The sequence below is a fragment of the Macrobrachium rosenbergii genome, chromosome 12 (genome assembly GCF_040412425.1).
Source record: "Macrobrachium rosenbergii isolate ZJJX-2024 chromosome 12, ASM4041242v1, whole genome shotgun sequence".
NCBI classification, from domain to species: domain Eukaryota; kingdom Metazoa; phylum Arthropoda; class Malacostraca; order Decapoda; family Palaemonidae; genus Macrobrachium; species Macrobrachium rosenbergii.
The window spans coordinates 13,188,136-13,213,201 of record NC_089752.1 but is presented as its reverse complement, the minus strand read 5'-3'; the positions used below and the strand labels follow the sequence as shown (position 1 = coordinate 13,213,201).

The window sequence follows — 25,066 nt, the reverse complement described above, 5'->3', positions numbered from 1 at the left end:
AATAATGAGTGTCAAATTCCAATATCTCATTTTTTTTAATCTGTTGGTTTACCAGGATGTTATCACATATGATAAGACCCAAAACAAGGACCAAGACCCATAATGTATACCTATGACTGCTTGGCAGAAAAAATATCTATCCATGTAAATGGTGTCAGATGCTTTGTAGTAAAGTTTAAATTGTCCTTTTTAATTGTTTTTACCCTAAAACATAACATTCCCATTTAAAAGTTCAAATTATGAAAGTAAAAGTTTTATTCACTCCCCTCTGTCCTGTGCACTTTCTGCCTCAACTGCCATCAAGTATAGTTCTGTATTTATCCCCTTTTTCCATGATTTCTGGGCATTTCAACTGATCCTGCTCCAGTACATATTATACGCATGGCCTCATAAGTATATAGCAGTGATAAAATCAATGCAACATCACTAAATCAGCAGTTTAAGCATATATATGGTTAAATTTTCTACTTATAAAAGTAGAAGAATAATCTTAAGGGCTGAAACACCCTAAAGCCTAGCAGAACACCTAGCACAGTGGATGGACAACCCAATGCCACAATGCTAAACACTAATAACGACAGAAATTACGTATCTTCAACTCACAAGTATAAAGCTACAATACACCAATAAAGAAACTTCTCGGTATCTTCCTTCTTGAGTAAAACTTACAATTCTGAACAGGATTTTTCAATTAAAAAATCACTAACAGGGAAATTTCACTTCTTACCACAGTGATTATTAATCAAATCTTACATTTATTCCACGTAAATCATGAAATGAGTCTTGTACAGAGCATCAACAGAAAATGGCAATAATTATGCTTAATTAAAGCCCAATGAAAGCCTTGAACTTACCACTAAGGAAGAAAAGAGCAAGTAGCAGAAAAATTAAGCTGTGAAGCATTCATTAACAAAAAGGCCATACAAAAGTTTTCTTTACACTGACAGGACATCGAGTTCAAACAACCACACCTACAAGCTGTGGAAAAAAATCAAAAGTAACGAAGAAAGCACAAAACTTACGTTTCATATTTCTTAGAAAATAGTACAGTATTCCTGCCTGTGACATTAAATGAATAGACTTGAATGCTATTTTCACTTATAAAGTTATGATAAATATAAACAATACAGTAATGACATCGTATAATTCTAAAGATAAGTGGAATGTTCTATGTATTTATTCTATGCATTACTTTAAGGAATTTTTAAATAAAATGAAATGGACGGGAAGTAACAAGACAGTCAATAAGTGAAACATGAATTTATTCCTTTACTTACTGCACTGTGCGACAATCAGAAGTTAACAATGTGCACAGTAAATAGTGAAGATATACATTCTGTCACAAATGCAGTGATGATTAACCTCTGATTTTCAATGGCTAGTGAGGATATGAACTGTTTCCTATTTCAGCTTACTAGTTTAAACTTTTTGAAGGGTCTTTCAAACTTTGAATTTTATTTATTTATAAATGATTTGTTTAACCAGACCTCTGAACTCTTTGAAATGGTCTATAAATAATTATAAGACAGTCTGACACATGCACCTACTCTGATGAAGCTTTTCACAAGGGTTACCTCTTTACCATAAAAAATAAAACTCTTTTACCATATAGCTTCTTAATAAACTTGGAAGTTCTGTAAGTAGAAGCTGGATGTTTTTAATAAAGCAAGAATTTTTTAATACAAACTCAACACTCATATATGCCTACATTCATGGTCTCCAAATGTCCCCAGACACTACAATCTTTCATCCAACAAATAAAAGAGCAGTAGCAGCGTGACACATTCACCATCGTGAGCCTCAGGTACCCATCAATTATCAGCCATCACGCATAAATGCCCAATCACAATTTAGGTGGGATGACTATACTGCTGATTATCCCTGAGTGGTGATCAAGACCTACAGGATCCAGGAGAGCACTTGGGAACTGGTATAGGTCAGTGACCAAGGCATTTCAGCTCAGATGGTCATTGCAAGTTAGAACAAATTCTCTAGAGTGTAAAGACGGGAGCTCATATTAAAGAGAAGACACTTAACAGTCAAGTGAAACATAAACGTTAATTACCCTAGAAGTCTACATCCTTAGGATGTCAACAATGAATAGCAAACATTACGAAGAGGATGATGATGTTCACCCAAGACCTCTCATAATGGTGAAACTTAGCCTGCTATGACTGCCCATCCCTAAAAATGCATATCAAGTCATTTGTGAGCTACCACCTTACATAAAGTAAAACTTTAAAAAGATAGAATAACACCGTTAGTTTTATGCCTTTCAAATAAAGTTGCATCAAAATAATGTCTAGCAGCACCACCTTTCCGCTTGTCAAATTACTGAAAGATTACGATTGACTTGCCTGACTCGGCAAGGCCAGTAAGACTGTTTCTTGTGCTGAACTGTAGAGAAAAAAAGTCTTAAGAGCAAGCAACTTAATTTCCCCTAGCTGAGACAGCTCACTACCATGTAATAACTCAGGAACAACCCTTAGGACTACAATGGCACCTCAACTTTGCAGATTTTGTTATTTAACAGACTCGCCCAAGTCCTAGAAAAATAACAAAATATGCCAAACACACTATTGGAATTGGATGTTGGAACAAATGTGTCCCAGCAGATGACCTTTTGTCCTCAGTGGATAACATGCTAAGTATGTTGTCTCTGTCTGTGAGGGTGGACAGAAAACAAATGCAAGTATGCACACAAACAATGCTCTCCTCATTGTGCCTGTGAGGGCGGAAAGTGAACAAACTCACACATACATATGACTGATGCTTTCTCTTCTTTCTCCTTGTGTTTCTGATGGTGGACGGTGACTGAATGTATGTGGCTGACAGTTTCTTGTTGAGCCTGTGAGTGTGGGTCCTTTGTTTATAGGGTAAATGACCCAGCATGCCACATTGTTTGTGTGCCTCAGTTGGTCACTCAGCAGCTGTTTTCTACCCAATCAAGATCCACTTATCAACAGGATCTTTTGTGTTTTTGTTCTTCCAAGTAATGTATATGCAGTTATTTTATCTCGATGGTTAAGGGTTCTAACTAAAGTAAACAATATAATGACATGGTGCAACATGCTTAACATATATTGTTACATTTACGTGTAAAAAATGTTTATTTTTAAAGTGAAAGCACCATCCTTCCTTCATTTCACAGTCACGTGGCCAGAGAGGCCAATATGTTTCCTTAAATAAAGTGTAATTTTGTACATTATGTAATCCTTCTTGGAATAGGCAATCATAATTCCAGCAAATCGTTAACTGAATGTATAAAAACCCTTTACATATGATTTTCCTAGTGATTGTGCCATGCTTCTTTGTTTCATGACAAAATCTGTGTTCTAAAATTCTGAATATGTGGTTAAAGGTGTAATTAAATTCATATGTGTATTACTGAGGAAATCATTGTTAATGGACATACTAAAACCATTTGTTGACATTTTTTAGTGTTTGCATCATGCTTTGTTTCACTGTGTGAGTATGTGCTCTGAATTTCTGAGACTGTGGTTTAAAGACATATGTGTATACAAAATGGGACATCATTGTTAATCAAATAAGTAAATTCCTTCCATGAATTTTCTTTTTTCAAGTGATTTTGCCATGCTTCCTGTTTCATTGTGTGAGCATGTGCCCTGAAATTCTAAGATTTGTGTTAAAAGAGGTACAGTATACTTACACTAATATGTATACTACAGAGTAGAAAATCATTGTTAATCTAACCTATATAAAACAGCTCCTTACATGAATTTTCTTTTTTGAGTAATGTTGCCATATTTCTGTTTCATTGCATAAGCACAAGCTCTAAAATTCTAATAATCCTGGTAAAAAGAAATGTACAATGAAAATAATTAATTTTTCATTGTATTGTAGTAACATGCCTTGAATTACCAGTGAATCAAGAGAGCATTAATTTCCCAGAAACTACACTTGAATAAATCAGAAAAACATATGTAGCCTATGCCTCTGGTTTGCAAGCATTTTGGATGTAGCAAACAAATAGTAAGCAACATACAAAAAGCCAACTGTCTCGCATGGCTTTGCTAAAAACTACAGTTTGAATATGGAAGAACATACTGCTGTGATAAAACACAAGGCAATGTACCACAGCAAACACGAAAACCATAATGAGGCTGTACGCAAGTGGTTTTTACTGCAATAAAGTGTTGGTGTGGTTGTGAGGACCAGAAAAGTTAAGTATACCTTAGTTTTACCAGACCACTGAGCTGATTAACAGCTCTCCTAGGGCTGGCCGAAGGATTAGACTTATTTTTACGTGGCTAAGAACCAATTGGTTACTTAGCAACGGACCTACAGCTTTATTGTGGAACCCGAACACATTATAGCGAGAAATGAATTTCTATCACCAGAAATAAATTCCTCTAACTCTTCATCAGCCGGCCGGGGGAATTGAGCTGTTGCCGGGACCCTCAGAGCATCCTTGCTTCAAAACAAAAATCTACATGACACATCGAGACTCTCAGGAAACAAAGATCGAGCGCTCCTCATTCAAACGATCTTTTATGCATTTTTCAGAAGGTACTTTATCCCCTTGTCAGAACTGTAATTACTAATGTATGGAAGGCATTGCAAGCTTTCTAATCATACATATTCGAAATCTCTTCCTAATTTGTATATAGAATTGTTAACCACTCTTCAGGAGTAAGAAAACACATCTGATTGTATATAGATCTCCCTCTGTTTTTCTCTTATGTCAAATGCAACTTTTCCACTCGCAAGAGTTCTTGACCTGTCAGAGATGTTGTCAGTAAATTAGAAATGCCTTGAAACTGCCTCTTATTCACCGCCTGGTTATATGGTAGTTTGAGGAACCATGATAAGGATGGCATCATCAAACTTTGCCCAAACTGCCATGGGTTACATGATTTGGAGGGGTGCAAGTGCACCTACCGAGGTAATAGGCCTCTCTGGTATCCTACCCAACCCCTGCAACTTCTTCACCTCAGCCCACCACCTACACATCCCATAAACTAAACACACTGCTGCCTACTTCCATTATTAATGGAAGCTGGAGATTTTGACTCTGACTAAAATGTCATAAGTCACTACAACCCACACTAGGTCCTCACTACTTCATACAGTTACCTTCAAAGTAAGAGTACTCATAATTTATTATATATACAGTCTTTCACATAAATGGTTTGACATTAACATGCACAAATTTAAAGTACTCTTGTTTATATTTTGTCAAGATTACATATACTGTACATTACTGTACAGGGTTAGGGTCTTTTTAATACATTCTGAGATTTTTATTGACATCTATCTAATACAGTACTAAATTTTTCTTTTATCTTGCGTATGTGTATGTCTGTACATACCTCTGCATCATGTTATGAAACAAGATGCACTTGCTGTTGGGAATGCCCCCCCTCTCTCTCTCTCTTACATTATTTTTATTAACATTTACTTAACTTACAACAGTAATGTACAGTACTGTATTCTACACAATAATGTAATGCAGTATTATACATTTCATTTTAAATAAGTATGTGTATATGTTTACAGGGAATATGCACACATATACTGCTTATTAGGATAAACCACGTTTGCTCTCTCTCTCTCTCTAAACTGGGAAGGATGAGATGAAATGGCAAGGAAATGCACAGTTTACCTTGACAAGATGCATACTGTACACGTAAGTACAGTACATACAGTATACACGAACACATACACAGACTGAAAAAGATATGAAGCTAATGCTACATATTGAATTAAGTACGGTATTGTACTGCATTAGATAAATGTCCATGAGAGAGAGAGAGAGAGAGAGAGAGAGAGAGAGAGAGTGTGTGTGTGTGTGTGAGAGTGTGTGTGTGTGTGTGTGTGTGTGTGTGTGTGTGTGTGTGTGTGTGTGTGTGTGTGTGTGTGTGTGTGTGTGTGTGTGTGTGTGTGTGTGTGTGTGTGTGTGTGTGTGTGTGTGCTGTAAGTGCAAAGTTTACCTGGCAGATGCATATGTGTACCTTGTATTATTCTACTACACAAATATTTTAATAATATTTTATACTTAAACTACAATTTTGTTTATGGTTTTCAGTTTACAAATGTAAGCACTCAATGTAACTATATATGTCGATATCATTGAAAGCTTACATGTAAAACACAAATTTTTTTCTTCTTAATATTCCCCCTTTGAAATGGAGGGGGGGGGATTTCTTGTAAGCCATCAGATAACATACTCACAATTAGCAACTGCTAACTGCAGAGCCAGCAATCCAAGAAATGCTTACAATGAAAAATTAACTGCTAAGAAGTAAAAATTACATTTTTACCATATACAAAAGGGATAAAAATTACAGGAATAAATGAACTAATGCGTTAGGAATACAGTAACAATGAATAAAGGTGATCTAGAAGTGAAGGTAAGTACTGTATGGGTTATTCCATCAGTTGTTATCAGATTTGCGGAAACATGGAAAATGTGTCCCCAAAGACAAGCACAATATTTTTGTACTGCATCTACTTCATACTGTACAAGAAACTGATAATGAATGAGTGGTTTGCTGATGAGATTAAAAACTTAAAATTATTCTCCTTTCCACATGAAAATTATAACTCTACTCTGGGTTTAACCTATTTCAATTTGTTATTATTACGTTATTTTTTCACAGTCTCTTATTTATTCACAAGAATGGATTGCAGTAATGTCACACACAACTTTAAATGACTGCACACAGTTCTGCTCTGAAGATCTGAGGAAATATTAGGTAATAAAAACTGAGTTTTCTTACTGGAAAATACTACAGGGACTCAACATTTGGAACCATTACTGCACACTGCACCTCAAATAGTATACATCCTATTACACAATGTTCCGCAGAGTAATCATTACTTACTTTTTAGTATTACTGCTTGGTACATGCTTGGACATATACATTAACCCCCCCCCCAAAAAAAAAAGTTATGATAATGGAAGGGATGTACTAATTCTAAGGGAATGGTGGTTACAAGATCACTATGTAAGGATCCGATATGTTCACTGAGTTGGTTGCTGATCAATAAATATTACTGGCATTTTCCCCTCTCCTCAAACACCTGATTTTACAGAAACAAAAACTGCAGTACGATGAAAGGGTTTACCTGTAAATCTTACTATAGCAAGACTACGGTATTTTAATGACACATGTTCATGTTATGTTCTTGTGGTACTTGTAAAAGTGGTAATGTGCAGGATATTTTTGGGTTTTGAAAATTGAAACTTTTGTCTTATTATTACGATTATTATTCAGAAGATGAATCTTATTCATATGGAACAGGCCCACAGGGGTAGTTGACTTAAAAGAATATGGTGTTCACTTGGAAGAAGTAAGAAAACGTAAGGGAAAATACAGAAAGAAGAGACCTTGCTTAATAAAAAACAAAAAATCAATTAATGAATTAATAAATAGATAAAAATTTAACTTGTAATCTCTCAATTATGTATATTTTAATTTTTATTTTATTTTTCTTCTGTTCTATTTGGGATGTCAAGTTTATGAAGAGTTTATATAAAGTGTAATTCCAACAAAATGTTACAGTGTTCCTTATTTCTAATATTTTCTACTGTGGTGTTTCGTGTTTCCTCTACTTGAGAAAAAAAATTGCCAAATAAGCCTACCTGTACATCCAATATCGCCAAAATCTTAAAATACTGCAAACAATGAGACACTATTGGCCAAGAAAACTTCTGATAAAACATGGTTGGGGGTGTACATTATATATGCACTCTCACTGAGACAGTCACGTGTGCAGTGCACAACCAAGACAAAGCCATGAACTTCTTAAAACTTTTTTTTATTTTGCTAGTTAAAATTGGGATGTGTCCTCAAAGTCAGAGCATTTTCAATTCCACAAAATATGGTATAAATGCTGTACTCTATTTCAGATCTTTTTAGTGTATGATCTCAGGGGTACAATAAAGAATCTACAGTACTGTATTTTAGACTTGTTATACTGGGATCCAACTGGGTTGCTGTGGTGATATTAAACGTCTGAATAAAACAAACAAGTTTAACTACTAATTTTTCCATTAATATGCACAAAATTTAATCAACAGAAATATGAATTCTTAATTTAAGATTTATTTTTTAAATATACTTACCTTTCCAAGTAGCTTTTACTTCTGTGCCAGCAGCAGTTCGATATATTGAAACAAAAAATCAGAACACTCAGTTTTCTATGAATATCCATCATTTATCCATTTACTTTCCCCAAACCCCCACCAGGGGACCAATAGGTACAAACACTCGTAGCCAGTCAGTGTACTTCTGTCCACTTTGAATGTGGGGAGGTAGGGAGGGCAAATTATATAATGGAGAGGTAAGCATTTAAAAAATAAATCCTAAATTAAGAATTTATATTTTTGAAATGAACCTTACCTCTCCATTATATAGCTGATTCCCACATTTGAAAAAGGAAGTGGGCAAAGTGGAAATCAGCAAACCCTTTAAAGGCTACTTAGTAACAAAACAAGTGTTTGTTTACCCAGTAAATTTAATCCATCAGCTATTACTGCCGCCTTAGGAGGATTCTCACTCAGGTAGGAGATCCTCATCATGAACATACCTGAAGTCTCTTTGGAGGGTGCCCCCTTCGGCAGAAGGAGGGGTAGGGTTACTGTGCCAAAACCCTGCAGAGCCAATGATGGATAACTAACAAGTACATACGTACTATAAAGGTACTGTAAACAGTACTTCTAATACTCCACAGTGAGTACCACCAAGCTTCCCAAAAACCAAAACCAGGTTTTAAAGCGTAAGCCAAAAAATGCTACCGATTGATTCACTAAATAACTTCCTCTGAACTGGAACACTGGTTTCTCCTTTCTCTTTGAGGTAAGTGGAGGGGTGTGTCAGTTTCCTTTTGCCTTCTGTCTATCTCTCATTCCTTGACCATAATATAAATGGTTCTGGAACCTAAGAGAAAATTAAAACTTATCTATTTCCCACAACTGCAGCAGAAAATAGTGCTAGGGGGAACTAGACAAAAGAAAAAATAATAATCTCATAAATTAAGCTCTGACTCATAAAACATTTTATCCCTAAATTAAAAAACTACAATAACCAACATATGTAGCAGCTGAAGCCACAGTACTTTCATGCACTGAGACAGTCAAACAAACACACTGCACCAACCAAAACCAACCTATTAACTCATGATAGTGCAACCTTATTTTAATTTTTTTTTTTTTAAATTTGCTTGTCAAGAGCGAGGGGAAAAAAAATTTACTTGTCAAGAGCAAGGGAGTGTCTTCAGGGTTGCAGCATCTTCCAAGCCAGGAAATATAGTACTGTAATGTACCGGACAAGACTCCACCACTGTTAACATTGTGTCTGCTTCATTCATGACAATTTCAATTGATTTTCTATACAGTCATCACCCAACTCACAAAAATTCATGTTACGAACATTCAGATACGTACAGACAAGGTCGCAAGTTAAAATTGTGTTCAAAGCGCTTCCCTTTGCCACCTAATTTTATATTTTGCTCTGTGCACCTATTCTGCCTAGTAAGAATTTTTACCAAATGATGAAGCAGAATGTGTTTCTTTAACCCCTTCCCTGATTATCATGAGTATCCTCTTGATTATCTACCATGTATTCTTCTTACAATCACAAGAATGCTTGTCCATACTCATAACATATCCCTACTTATTTCTATCTCTCATTTAACTTGTTCTTTGATGAATTCCTGTTGTCTGTATTTCCTCTCCCCACAAGAAATGTTTAGTAAGCATTTTTGTCAATGGATGGCAGTGTGCCTTGTTTACTTTATGAACTTCCAGGTCAGATGCTACTATTGCGAAATTCTCTCCAAGTTTATAACTTTCAAAGCATGGAAAAAATACTATTCTGAATGATGCATGAATCCAAATTTTATTCTTTTCTTTTTACCTCTCCAACATCCAAAGTAATTCTCTCTAATACTGAATGTTTTAAAAATACAGTACTGTGAAAATAGTGTAATCTATGACTCCTGGGTTAACTTGGGAATAAAAACATGACATACTGTACATCAAAGTTTAACATCATATTCTTTAACAATATTTAAATAAAAACTATGCACTACATATTAAAAATCAACTTACAAACATATCAAGATACAAACACTCTTCCAGAATGTAACTCATTTGTAAGTTGGGTTGTGGCTATATTCAAAAAGAATACCATGGGAAATACAGTAACTCCCTTGATTATATTGTACAGTATAAAATTTTATAATGATTTTTATGATAAAATCAATTTTTTAGGTACTTATCCTCTATCATTTAGCTTCACCTGCAACTACTTGGTGCGGGTTCGATGTGATAAAATTGAAACAATCATTAATGAACGCTCCCAACAGTTATTCCCCCAACCTACAAAGGGTGGGGGTGAAAAAATAATGTTGCAGTTGCTCATTCTACTCTTAATCTCTTAAGAAGGGAGGAGGGAGGGTTTCAATGATAGAGGGTAAGTACCTAAAAAATTGATTTTATCATAAAAATCATTATTTTTTAGGTGAAACTTACCTTCTTTCATTAGCTGACTCCAACACTGTGTGCTGGAGGAAGGCAAGAGATTCTCTATACCCAAATTATCGGATATTATATATATCCTCATTGCTGCTTACCTGATGAATATGATCCCATAGTAAGTACTTGTCGGATGAGGATCTTCATCAAGCGAGGTCCACTATCTTATGAGGTGGAACGTGAACCCCTGGAGTAAACTACTGTGTATGAACTCATCACATAATTCCCCTTTACCTAGGAATGAGGTAGCTACTGTAGAGAGAACCCTTATCTGTTTGTGACACACAAAGGGAAGACTAAGAGATAATCTCCTCTGCCGAAACCAGAGGTGCTAGCAGATGGTAGTCTTCATAATGGATTTCTAGGTACCTCAAGTAGCTGGAAGTGAATACAGAGCTACAACTCCACTGTGCTACCAAGACTAGACAGTCTAAAGAGAGGTGCTGGTGAAAACTAACAGATGTACCCGCTGCTCTGACATTATATGGCTTCACCTTTAAAAGGGGACAAACCTCTGGAGAGACTGCATGGTGTGCCTCCTGAATTAAGGACTTGATCAAGAGAGCCATGGCATTTTTAGACATAGGAACCTCAGGCTTCCTGACTGAACAAAATAGGTTCTTACACTGCCTCCTTACAGGTTTAAGCTGGGATGTATAATACTTCAGAGCCCTAACAGGGCATACAACCACCTCTCCTTCCTCAGGAGTTAGAGTTTCTAGCGAAGGGATAGAGAAAACTCTAGGAAGAGCTTTGGCCTTAACATCCTACTTGGCACGAAAGGAAGCCAGAAAAGATAATCCTGTTCCAGTAAGGGAAAACCCTACTAACAATGATATCGCTTGCAATTCACTTATTCTTTTGGCTGAGGCCAAGGCCACCAAAAGGAGTGTTTTCAAAGAAAGAGCCTTGAGAGAAGCCTCTCTCAGGGGCTAAAAAGGAAGGCCTCTAAGGTTCCATGAAAGAGGTTTCTGAAGAACCTTCAGCATTTCTAGTTGAACAGAGCGAACAGCTTCACGTACATCAACATCCTTTGAAATACAGTATCCAATCCAGTATGCCTTAAAACAGAAGCCAGCATGGATTTCTAGCCTTTGATGGTGGCAACAGACAAACCTTGGCATATCTTCAGAATCGTAGAAACTTGATTACATTACCAATGCTCGTGCGAAGACATGAAATGCCTATGGACTTGCACCATGATCTATACAGTCCCCATTGTTTCTGATATACAGTAATATATTAGTGGACTTTCTCCTTGCAGTGAGGACCGAGTCCCTAGACGACTTTGAAAAGCCTCTAGCTCAGAGGAGCTTGTCGACAGTTTCCAAGCGGTTAGACGAAGCTTGTCAACATTTCCATGTAGCCTCCCTGTCCCTGTCTGTCAAGGAAGATTTGTCCAAAAAGGTAACTGTCTAGGAACTCCTGTTGACATTTCTATAACTATACCCCAGCCCTTGTCCGAGGGTAATGGAACAGATCTGGGTCCCAGGGCACTATCTTGTGGATTGGTTGTGGCTCTCTTTGCAAGTGCCTCCTTAAGTGCAACTGAAATGGTCTCATCCGAAGTCGAGCACCTGACACTAACTTCTCCAGAGAAGACGTGACCTAACAGAGACAGCCAGCATTTGGCTGGCATGCTCCCTGAGGAGGCAAATTCGCTTGTGATTGACAATCGATTATCTACTCAAGCATGTGTAGGAAAAACCTTAAAAAGAACAGAACCTATCACCATGCCAAGGTAGGTAACTCTTTGAGATGGTGCCAGTGAAGACTGTTATATTTGTTTTATTTATCAGTAATTCTAGGGCTTTTGCTAATCCCAGAACTAGCTCTCTTGCCCTCAAGCAATCCTCCCTGGACTTCACAACGATAATCCAATCATCCAGGTACAGAAATACCTTTACACCTAGTAAGTGAAGCCATTTTGCGAAGGGGGATAATACCCTGGTGAAAACCTCAGGTGTGGAACTTATTCTGCAACAAAGAGCTCAAAATTGGTAAGTCTTTCTCTCAAAGACAAAGAGTAGGAACTTTCTTGAATGTTGGTGAACGGGGACATGACAATATGTGTCCTTCATGTCCACCATAAACATCCATACCTCTTTCTCCAAGGCGGCTAAGACCGTGGAGGCTGACTCAATGGAAAAAGGGGACAGTTGGACATAGAGGTTGAGCTTGGATACGTCCAAAACAGGCCTCCAACCTCCCATTGCCTTTGGAACTAGGAATAGCCTGTTGTAAAAACCTGGCAAAGTACCCGGTATTTCCTCTATAGCTGCCTTCTTTAAAAGAGTAGAGACTTCCTGACTCAAGACCCTTCTCTTGAGCGAAGAAGCCTAACCTGCCCCCCACAGGTACCTGATGGCTCATGGAGTTGTTCTTTATTAGACTTAGGATTCTTGTTATAAGAGGAGATAAACTTCCCTCCCCTTGCAGAATGGGATTTGGAAGAGATACTTGGAAGGGATACTTTCCTCCTTCCAGCACTTGGAAAGGAAGACCTAGCAAAGGAGGTAACATTGCCAGCAGGACGTTCAAAAGAAGAAGAAGATGCAGAAGACTTCCCTTTAGAAGCTTGGAACTGATGTATAAAAGACCTATTCTCTGTCTTCTCAGTCTCCGAGGCTATAGACGCAAACAGTTTTTCTTTAATAATTTTCCCAAAAGGCGCTGAAATTAAAGACTGTTAACGGGGGGGGCAGAAGGAACCAGCAGAGAGCAAAGTTGCTCTCTTCTGTGAACTTTAGGGTTGCTCACAACATGGGATACCTTTTGGAATACAGAAATGAAACCTGCCTGATGCTATAGCGCCTTTCTTAGTTGCAAAAATCATGGACAAAAAAATGCCATCCACTGCTGGATCAGGAGAAAAGGGGAGAAACTCCCCTGTCCGATACACTAGTGACTTCCTAGCATGAAGGAAGGGAGACAAAAGAGAGGATCTTTTACAGGAGGTCTTAGGCAAAGCCTCAGCAATACAGTCAAATCTTCCATGTGCAGAATCTGATAGCCTAAAGGAAGGGAGAGGAGAATAATCAAGACGCCAACCTGGAAGCTCTTAGAGAGCGAGCAGTATTAGAATGCTCCACTGAAAAGAACTGAAGATATCTGTCCAAACACAACTAAACCAGTTCCTTAAAACTGAAGTGACTGATTCTGAGTGTTCCTCTTCCTTATTTGAGGGTAAAGTAGGAGGAGAATGTTGAGAGGAAGAGCTGGGCATAAACAAGTCTTCCTCATCTGTGACAACTGAAGAAGCCTCAGAACCAGATGGTCTTGTAGGACCCGGCACTAGAATTCTACTAATCCACTCAGGTAAATACTCAAACTGAGAACAGTCTCTCTCAAGATCTGACTGAGAAAACCTGGCTGACACAGGAGGGAAAGAACCCTGTAGCCATAGTGACTTACCTTCCAACACAGGAGAAGCACGACCTGTTCCCTTGATGATACTCATTTGCTAGCACTTACTTCCTCACTCCTCTTACTATACAAAGACTCGTGTCATAGACACTAACTGCTGCCTAGAAGAAACTCTATGGCCTACTGTCTCTTGAGGATTTGTTGACTCTTCCCTCGGACTTGCTGAGGTGGCCTATGGCCTCCCTGAGGCAGTGTGCAGCCTCGCTGAGGCGGTGAGCAGTCTCGATGAAGCTTCCCATGGCCTAGAATAGCCTGGCGCGGCCTCGACGAAGACGCATGCGGATACTAACGTGGACCTGACACTTCCAGTGACCTCGAATATTTCACACACTTAGCCCTAGCTTCAGAAAGACAGCCCATAAAAGCTTCAAGAGTCTCGGAAGCGGACATACTTGAGGCCTTGATGAAATCAAAACTCAGACTACTGTCAACAGAAAGGGAGTCTAGGTGCAAATGCTTATTACCAGAATGCCTAAGGACTCCGGAATCTTTGCGGCGGCTGAAGGCGAAGCGGCATCGTTCACTGCCAAACGCAATCAGTTTCCTGGTTCGGACGAATCACTATAATAACCTTGGGACAACGTATTTAAAAGTGAAGGCCTAGAGCTTTTCACCCTACCGCGAATGTGTTTAGGTGAACGCAATTTGTGTTTGTCCACCAAGGACCCAGAAGCAAAGGCAGGAGACAGAGGGCACAGTCCATGAACATCCTGGGATGGTAAGTCCTCGTCTGGGAACCCCAGGACTACCAGGCCTGTTGGCAGGAGGAGCCAGTAGGGCAGACAAGGCCACGTCCACTGAGTTGCCAATGGAACGAGGGGACACTGTCCCTGCCAATGCACTAGATAGAGATGTAAAAGATTCAAACTTGTTCCATAAAATTTCAATCCTAGATTTTACAGAATCAATATCAGACTGCAGTGAATCTAACTTATTATCCTGAGCAGACTTAGTGGGTGTGGAAGGATGTGAATCTGTTAGGGAAGAAGAATCAATAGACCTATCTATCTCCTGTTCAGAAGTTAATCCTAAGGAAGACTTAGAAGCAAGACTAGCTGTTCTCTTTACCCTCTTTCTAAGTCTCTCCTCTCTTCTAATACAATACTTTACCATCTTCTCTATCTCTTGCAAAGACCATTCCCTGCAATGATCACAATGGCTGTCCGAATCACAAGTTACCCCACGATGATCGATGCATAATTTGTGTGCATCGTACTTCAAAGAAACCAATCTGGTCTTGCAACTGCTTACCTTGCAAAATCTAAGAGATTTTGATAAGGAAGATTGAGACGATGACTCCATAGTGAAACAATAAACCACAGTATAGATGATCCAATTCGATAACCATGAAAAAAGCCAAAAATGCAGAGCATTTGTCTACACAGCCATCCGATTTTGCCAACAAGAGTGGAATGAACAACCGAAACATTTGCTGTCTTACCCCCTCCCTACAAAGGGTGGGGGAGTAACTATTGAGAGTGTCCATTAACAATTATTTTAATTTTAACACTTGTCGAACCTGTGCCAAGTAGTCTCAGATAAAGCTAAATGATAAGGGAAGTTTCACCTCAAATATGTAATTTTCCATTTTTCTTATTTCTTACCCTAAAATTGCATATTCTTTTTTAAAGTAAGTCTTTAAGCAAACATTATTATTCATTTAGCAGAAAATTTGCAATAAATAAATAAAACAAATATTAGTAATTCAGCCTTCTTTGGAGGGTACCAGATTAAAATTCTAATGAGACTACACACCATGATGATGACCGAATTAAACTCGGTCATGGGGGTGGTGCAGGTTTGGGAATTTTGGTTAAATGAGGGATTACTATATAAAGAACTACATATGTTATAGATAGGTTTCTATCCCAAGAAAAGATTAACAAAAACAAATTATGTCAAAAATGTTCTGCACTAACTTTTCTCTCTAAGGGGTTATATGCACAATGAGTTTTCTTTGTTTTTCTCTGTCCTGTGACATTTTTGCCTGGACTACCATTAGGTCTGTCAACTATCCCCTTTCTCCATTAATTTCCTTGGCCTTCCTACAGACCTTTGTCCTGTTACCTCCATCTCTACTGTATTTCAAACTCACTGTATCTCATCCGAAGCAACTCAACCTTCAAGAGGTTCATATTTTCTCCATATACTTTATATTACATCTCTCCAGCAATTCTTCAATTGCAATCTTCAATTCTAGTACATCCTTTTCAAAATCCCCACTTTCCTTGTCAGTGTCCTTAAAGTACCACTTATAGTTTACCAAAATATTCTACATGCCCTATAAATAACTGCCTATAGATAAATGCTATCTTTCTATATGATGTTATCTTAAAGTAAATATTTTCCAAATTGTACCCAATGGAAGTCCTAAGTCTGAATACCTACATAATGAATATAGTAATTGGAAATATAAACTAAAGATCTGAGAAATGAAACCCAACTATATCTTTGTAAATGAATAGCGACCAAATTTACACTGATCCATAATAGCAAGCCAAAGAGTAAATATTATTCACCAAAAATAGTTCAGGTATGAAAACCCAATGTGGAGTGAAAACTAACAAACTACAACAACTTAGTAAAAAGATGGCATCAGCAGATCAAGCAATTTCATGACCTTTTAAGATACATTTAAAACAATTCCTATAATCCATCTCCAAATGTGCTGCTTTGCATCCTGCTACATGAAGATAATTATTTTTTTTTTATTTCTTCATCACTATTCCAATACTGAAATGGAATTTTTCATCCCAACAATCACAAAAATAAAACTACAAAATACAAAACAAAAATTAAACTTCATCTGGTATTAAATAATAAGTACTCTTGAAATCTATTTGCATTCATCTGAAATAAAAGGGTAACTTGAATAACTGATAAGTCAATATTGAATATAAATATAATAAGTATTTCCTTCCAACCTATAAGTTAATTAATGGTAAATCAGTGATTGAACACCAATGATATATAGATACTGACTTACCTTAGTCTTAAATAACACACAATGCTTATTCTTTACAAATTTAAATAAGCACCTTGCTATTGTAGGATATTGTATCATATAATTTCTTTCAGTAAAAATAAAAACCTTTGAAACCTTACCTTTCTCCAAAGTTTTTTCTTGACATCAGAGATAATAAGTTAACATATAAGCTCTGTTCTAAATGCAAATAAAACCACTTACTTTCCATTCCCACTAGCAAAAGATTAGAAGTTAATGGGCCCCAGTTGTGCTTTTTCTGTTGAACATTTAACCACTGCCAATTGAACTGCAGAAAATCTAAAACAATTCCACGCCCAAAGGTATTATTTAAACCTTGCTGTAGATACACCCTGAGGAAAAAAAAAGTACATGTAATAAATGAAAATTTTACAATTCAAACTACAAAATAAGATTTACAACAGCCATATAAAACTACCTTATTACCAATATCATCTGAAACCTAATGTAATGGCTTTCAACCCTTTCATGCAGTACCATCCCCCCCCAAAACTGAACTGAGATCTGAAGAGTTGCATATTGTTACTTATGACCATTCACAATATCTGAACGGGTTCTGGCAAAATTCTTTCAAATACCATGGTGCAAAATAATAATTCTCATATAGGGATTGCCAGATTCCACCCCATTTCTACTATAGCACCTCAAATGATCACTGTTCGACACAAGGTGTTAAAAAACAATTTTTTCACATACAAACCAATCACTTTACAATAGTCTGGTCTGTAGTAGCAGTAATCTCCAGACATGTCTTAGAAGGACATGGTCCTGCTTTTGACTTGTCTGACCATGCATCTGGGACCCTCAGTGCCCCTGTTGGTAGAACTATGTAGTCTGAACAAGCTGCAATCAGAGTGGATAGGGAAATGGCCAATGTTTTGTAAAGCAATGGGTCTTTATGTAAAAAAAAAACTTATTATAAAAAATTCCATTTGTTTCAAGACAGACCCATTACACTGCGACAGCATAAGCAGGCATTTAAATGGGATGGCTTTGGTTCTCGGAAGATTTCTTGGAAATGTAAGAAGGGGCATGGAACAAGTAACTGCCGGTTGAAGGCAAATTTAACCAACAGTCTTGAGAATAACAAGGAGTAATGACCTAGACAAGGTCTTTTTTAGTATGGTCATGGGTTATACTGTACCTTGTTTGTGTAAACACATCTAAAACAGGAACATGACCATCCCATGAAGGTAAGGTGTAAGAGCCAGTACCTCATATCTCTGCCTATGGGTCAGAGGCGGAGCTTAGCATGAGCATGATGATCAGTCTGCCCACCCTACTCCCTTCCCTTGAAGGTTTCAGTACAATTTGGCCACAGACAATATAGATTCTAATGATTTAAGAATGAAATCACAAGTACAATTTAAAAAAATAAGAGGGGAGCTCTATGTTACCATTTTAAAAATTGTATTTATTTTAATATTCATTGTAAATGTCAAAGGATTGAAACAGCTCATGACTCTTGACCTTACACCTGGATACCTCAAACTATGAGGTGGAGATTCATGTATACAGAATGACCTACCCAAACTGCTTAATTTTGCTGATAGATAAAAATCAACATAATCCTTTCTTTCTTAAAGATTTTGTTCTCTTGAGGCAATGCATTACCACTCTGACAGAGCACTGGGAATAGATGTCCTAATTACTTAGTTGAAGAGGATGAGCAAATATAAGAAAACCAAGTGTACCTTGTGAGATGGAGGAAGTTGTCGGTGTCTTGACCACAAATCCAGGTTCATAAAAGGCCAGTTTTTAGGTAATTCTTCAAACACAGGCTAGGGTGCTCTTCAAACTTAGGCCAGGGTGAGAAAAATATTGTTTTAGAAGTAGTCTATCAGGACTGTCTGCTCAACAGATTCATGTGTCACTGGACACACTCTTGAGGATTAGAGGTAAATACCACACAGGGAGCTTCAAGCACAGGGAATTACTAAGTTGAAAAGGAAGCACTGGGATAAAAAATCAAGAGTAACCTGGAAGAAGAAGGAAGTTGGTTATGTCTTGGCCACATATCCAGGTTCATGAGTGGCCAATACTAGGGCAGTTTCTAGGTCATTTCCAGCAGAGACTAGGATGGACAAAAAATGATATTTTAATGATAAAATAAAGTTTGTTCATACTTACCTGGCAGATATATATATAGCTGTATTCTCTGATAGTTCGACAGAATTTCAAAACTTACAACACACACAGTGGGAGATCAGGTGGTTAGTACCCATTCCCGCCGCTGGGAGGCAGGTATCAGGAACCATTCCCATTTTCTACTCAGATTTCCTAGTGCCACTGTCTCCTGAGGGGAGGTGGGTGGGCACTATGAATATATATATCTGCCAGGTGAGTATGAACAAACTTTATTTTATCATTAAAATATCATTTTGTTCATGAGACTTACCTGTCAGATATATATATAGCTGAATACCACCATTGGAGGTGGGTACAGACAGAATAGGATTTAGGAAACACAAAACATGTAGGTGATTGACACCTTGGTTCCTTACCTGTTAGCATAGCTGACTTCGTGATTACTGTCACCCAAGTCCGCTTCTGCTTTACTAGAGTCTCCAGCAAGGTAGTGACCTGTATAGCTGGTGAGTTCTAGATGATCTGTCAGCAGGGTGTGACCACGATGTGACTAGACCATATTGACCATACAATGAGGGCAAACAAGTAAAACAACCACCTGACCAAGCCTAACTAAGTTAGGATAGCAAAACTAAAGCTAAAAGAGTGGGAAGTCCGCCTCTGGCGGCCGACCCAACAACCATAAAAAACACTTACTAACCATTTTCTACAGGATAGGATGTGCGTCACTCCCTGCCCCCAAGAATGTATCTGCGGAAACGTATGGTCCTAGCGAGCAGCAGTTCTTGTTTGTCGTCTTCATATCTCTCAGGTAGTGTGAAGCGAACACAGAGTTGCTACGCCAAAATGTGGCACCCAGAATGTTACTGAGTGTCATATTCTTCTGAAAAGCCACTGAAGTTGCAACCGCCCTCACCTCGTGAGCATTGGCTTTCAGAAGTTTAAAATCAGTGTCTCGACAGCATAAATGGGCTTCTCTAATCGTGTTCCTCAGGAAGAACGCCAGTGCATTCTTCGACATAGGTAAGCCCGGTCTCTTCACTGAACACCATAGATTGTCCGAGGGGCCTCGACTTTCCTTCGTTTTGTCGAAGTAGACCTTGAGAGCCCTGACAGGGCACAGGACTCTCTCTGGCTCTTGACCCAGAATCTCAGCCATACCCTTAATTTCGAAGCTCCTAGGCCAAGGGTTAGACAGGTTCTCGTTTTTTGCTAAAAATGTAGGACTTAAAGTACAAACGGCATTATGTCCTTGAAGTTCGCTAACCCTCTTCGCTGTCGCTAGAGAGGTTAGGAAAATAGCCTTTCTGGTAATGTTCCTCAATGTCGCAGAATGGAGAGGCTCGAAAGGACTGGACATCAGGAACCGTAACACCACATCTAAGTTCCAAGAAGGAGCCCTTTGCTGAGGCACCTTCGTGGTTTCGAGTGACTTTAATAGATCGTGAAGGTCTTTGTTGTTAGTCAGGTCCAGGTTTCTATGCCTAAAAACGGCTGATAGCATACTCCTATATCCTTTGATAGTCGGGACCGCTAGTTTGACTTCCTCCTCAGAAACAAGAGGAAGTCGGCTATCTGACTCACAGAGGTCGTGGTAGAGGAAATGCCCTTCTTCCTACACAATCTCTGAACACGGTCCACCGATTGGTACAAATTACTGGAAGAGAATCTTCTGGCTCTGGCAATAGCTCTCGCCACTGATCTTGAAAACCTCTAGCTCTGGCCAGTTTCTCGATAGTCTGAATGCAGTCAGACTCAGAGCGGGAGGTTTTGTGGTACCTCTCGAAGTGGGGCTGTCTGAGTAGATCGACTCTCATGGGCAGTGTTCTCGGGAAGTCCACTAAGAAGGTCATGACCTCTGTGAACCACTCTCTCGAAGGCCAAAACAGGGCGATCAACGTCATCCTTGCCCCTTCCGACAACGCAAACTTCCTGATGACTTCTCCGAGGATTTTGAGCGGGGGAAAGGCATAAGCGTCCATCCCGTCCAATCCCAGAAGAGCATTTACTGAAATCGCTCCTGGATCGAGTACAAGGGAGCAGTAAAGAGGAAGCCTCTTCGTCTTGGAAGTCGCGAAGAGATCCACCAAGGGCGTCCCCATAGCCTCCACAGTCCCTGACAAACCTCTTGGTGCAGGGTCCACTTTCGGTTGGCAGCAGTTGTTGTTGCCGACTTAGAAGATCCGCACGGACGTTCTCCACTCCTGCAACGAACCTCGTGAGGATCGTAATATTCGTGCCTAGGCCCACAGCAGGCTGTCCTTTGCTAAAGCGAACAGGGACCGGAGTGAGTTCCTCCCTGTTTCTTTAGGTATGCCAGGGCCCGTGGTGTTGTCGAGTTGATCTGGACTACTCGGTTTGTGACTTCGTTCCTCGAAGAAAAGTAGGGCCAACTGAATCGCCCCCCAATTCTTTGAGATTTATGTGCCAGGACACCTGTTCCCCTCTCCAGGTGCCCGACATTCCCCCTAGTGTTGCTCCCCATCCCGAAGTGGACGCGTGGAAAACAACACTAGGTCGGGGTTCTGAAGGTTGAGAGAAACGCCTTCTGCCAACTTTGAGGATCGAGCCACCATCCTAGGTGATCCTTCACCTTTGGAGAGATCTTCAGAGAAACTTCCAGATCCTCCTTGTCCTGCCAGTTCTCTGCAAGGAAGAATTGAAGCGGTCTGAGATGCAGTCTCCCCAGGGAAACAAACTTCTCCAGCGATGAAATGGTCCCCAGCAGACTCATCCATTCCCTCACCGAGCATGTTTCTTTCCGCAGGAAGGCTGAAACTTTGTCTAAGCACTGCTGCTGTCGTTCCAGTGACGGAAAAGCTCGAAAAGCCACTGAATCCATCTGAATCCCCAGATAAATGATGGACTGAGTCGGGGTCAGATGGGACTTTTCGAAATTCACGAGAAGTCCTAGGGACTTCGTCAAATCCAACGTCGTGTGAAGGTCCTCCAGACACCTCGACTTTGACGAGGCTCGAATGAGCCAATCGTCCAAATAAAGCGAGGCTCTTATCCCTGCAAGGTGAAGCCATCTCGCCACATTCCTCATTAACACCGTGAAGACTATCGGGGCTGTGCTTAGCCCGAAGCAGAGAGCCCTGAATTGATATACCTGTCCCCGCAGGACAAACCTCAGGTACTTCCTTGATAGAGGATGTATAGGGACGTGAAAATAGGCGTCCTGAAGATCCAGAGAAACCATCCAGTCATCTGGTCTTAAGGCTCCTAGAACCGACTGGGACGTCTCCATTTTGAACTTCTCTTTCAGAACGAAAATGGTTCAACCTGCTGACGTCAGGACTGGTCTCCATCCTCCTGACTGCTTGGGACCAGGAACAACCTGTTGTAGAGGCCGGGATTGTAAATCTGAGACCTGTTCCACAGCTCTCTTCTCGAGCATTTGCTCGAGCAGGTGAAAGAATCTGCTGCTTCTCCTGCTGATAGGAGGCGACAGATCCTTGGGCCGTGCACAATGGAGGTAAGTCGAGGAATGGGATCTTGTATCCCTTTTCGATGACTTCGAGGAACCAGCTGTCCGTCCCTCTCTCTCTCCAGGCTCTTGCAAAGGAAAGAAGCCTGGCTCCAACAGGTGTCTGGAGGTCCACAGAGTCATTTCTTGCCCCTAGGTTTGGAAGGGGCTCTACCTCTGGAGAGACCTCTTCCTCGAGGGGACGATCTCGAAGAAGCTCCTCCACGAAAGGGCTTCTGTTTCTTGGAAGCCTGCCCAAGGGAAGAAGTCGAAGGGACTGCTGGACGTCTAGAAGACTGGGCCAGGAGGCCTTGAGTAGCCTTCTCTTGCAAAGTGGCGGCAGTATCCTTGACCAAGGACTGGGGAAAGAGATGGCTTGACATCGGGGCGAACAGCAACTCTGCCCTCTGTGAAGGAGAGACCGACTTCGCAGTGAAGTTGCAGTATAAGGACCTCTTCTTTAAAAGCCCCGTACAGAAGTGGGCAGCCAGCTCTTCGGAACCATCCCTGACAGCCTTGTCCATGCAAGCTAGGACGCTGAATAAGTCTCCCAGACTAATGGAGTCAGGGCTTCGAGCCTGCAAGTCCAGGACTCCCAGGCACCAGTCCAGAAAGTTGAAAACCTCCATTGTTCTGAAGAGACCTTTCAGATGGTGATCAGTTTCAGACAACGTCCAGGACACCTTCGCTGACGAAAGGAGAGACCTCCTAGGAGCGTCCACAAGGCTGGCGAAGTCTCCCTGGGAAGAGGAAGGAACTCTCCAACCAACATCCTCTCCCGTCTCGTACCAAATCCCCGCTTTCCCACTCAATCTTGACGGAGGCAGGGCGAAAGAAGTCTTGCACTGGGCCTTCCTGGAGTCCATCCACTCCTGAACTCTCTTAAAGGCCCTCTTCGTAAAGAGAGACGTGGCCATCTTCACAAAACCTGAAGTCTTCTGTGATTTTGATGAGGTTAACTGCGAAGGAGGAGGGCGAGGAGCAGAGGGTTGAAACTTGTCCCCAAACAAGTCCTTCAGCAGACGTGTCAAGACCTGGTAATCGGAAGAAGCTGATGAAGTCGAGGCTGTTCCTCATCTGCAGGCTCCGATGCTTGACAGCTCTCCTTCTTCAACGGAGCAACCGAAGAGATTGGAGACACTCCGGAGGTCTAAGCCCTTGCAGTCCAACTCGCAAAAGGGACTTCTGCTTGGAAGAAGTCCGAGAGAGGTCGCGAAAATCTCGGCAAGAAGCGTCTTGGCGTCCTGACGGCGTCCTGGCCTGAGGTCGAGCAGCAAGGGAGTGTCTTGCCGAGCAGCATGAGGCGTCATGCTTAGCAGCATGAAGCGTCATGGCGAGAAAAATGCAGAGCACCAGAACGAGGGCGTCAAGCCTAGCAGCATGGAGAGCGTCAGAAAGAGGAAATTGGCGATCCCTGCTGCGACCAGTAAAGCGCTGAGCCAAAGGACTTCTAGAGGGTGGCGAAGCATGAGAAGAAGACGAACGAGGAGAAGGAGAAGGGGACGGCTTGGACCTCTTGATCGGCAGTCTGGAATCCTTCCGACGTCAACACGGATCTGTCTCCTTCTGGGCCATACACGAGGCCAACTGCCGCTGCATGTCTAGCAGAAGCTTCCGAGTAGGAGAAGTCTCCTTCTCAGGAGAAGGGCTGATCCTGTGAGAAGACGAGGGCAAAGGGCGCCTTCTTCCTTCTCACAGGGGAAGCAACAGCTCTCTCCTGGAAGCGACCAGGGCACTCAAAAGCGTCATTGTCGATGACGCCCTGGTCCTCTTCTGCGGCGGGAAGGCGTCAAAACTCTCCCGGAGAAGAGCGAAGAGCGTCTCGAGAAAGGGGCGTGAAGCGTCCCCTTCTCTGAAGCTTCTCTTCAAAGGGCGAGAGTCCTTCCGAGAGCTCCACCCTGGCGGGAGGAAGCTTCGGGGGCGAAGCAATCCCATGAGATTCGTGCACGAGCACGATCCTTGGCAGCCTGGGAAGCGTCAACAGGTCCTGCCAAAGGGACGCCAGATCGGTGGGGGTCTGCGTAACCCTCTTGCGGCTTCGACTTGCCCCTCCCTGAGTCTGGGAGTCCGACAGAGGTCCAGGCCTAGAGGCATTATACGGCCGATCTGACGCCCCCTCCACAACACTAGGGGCACAAACACTATCACTACACTTCACAGCACTTTGAAGAGCGAGCATTTTAGCTTCCAGGTTATGAATGGAAGTCATAATTACAGACAGGGCATCCCCTTCCGCAGACACAACCTCAGGGCCCGAGGGCAACACCACAGGGTTAGGAATAGCTACGTCTATGGGAGGGTTAGCAGGTGAAAAAACACTACCCTGACTCCTACTCACTGATACACTCCTGGAGGAAGACCTCCTGATCCTATCACGCTCTAACTTCCGCACATAGGAATCATAAGTCTTCCAACTAGCATCAGGCAAAGTCTCACACTCCTTGCATCGATCATTAAACAAACAAACATGCCCCCTACACCTCAAGCATACAGTGTGAGGATCTACTGAAACTTTCGGTAGCCTCACCTTACAGTCTTTCACACAACAAACTCTATAACTAGCAGAACTAGATCC

The 25,066-nt window shown here is 40.7% G+C and overlaps 1 protein-coding gene across 2 annotated transcripts in view; it reads right to left on the bottom strand.

Annotated features, from left to right (window-relative positions):
- Nucleotides 1-25,066, bottom strand: part of LOC136844397 (hypoxia-inducible factor 1-alpha inhibitor-like) — a 76,786-nt gene that overhangs the window by 32,513 nt on the left and 19,207 nt on the right. For both annotated transcript variants that reach the window (XM_067113529.1, XM_067113530.1), the window contains exon 3: nucleotides 17,118-17,266. In XM_067113529.1, the coding sequence (XP_066969630.1) occupies nucleotides 17,118-17,266 (149 nt within the window). The remainder of the gene's footprint in view (nucleotides 1-17,117; nucleotides 17,267-25,066) is intronic.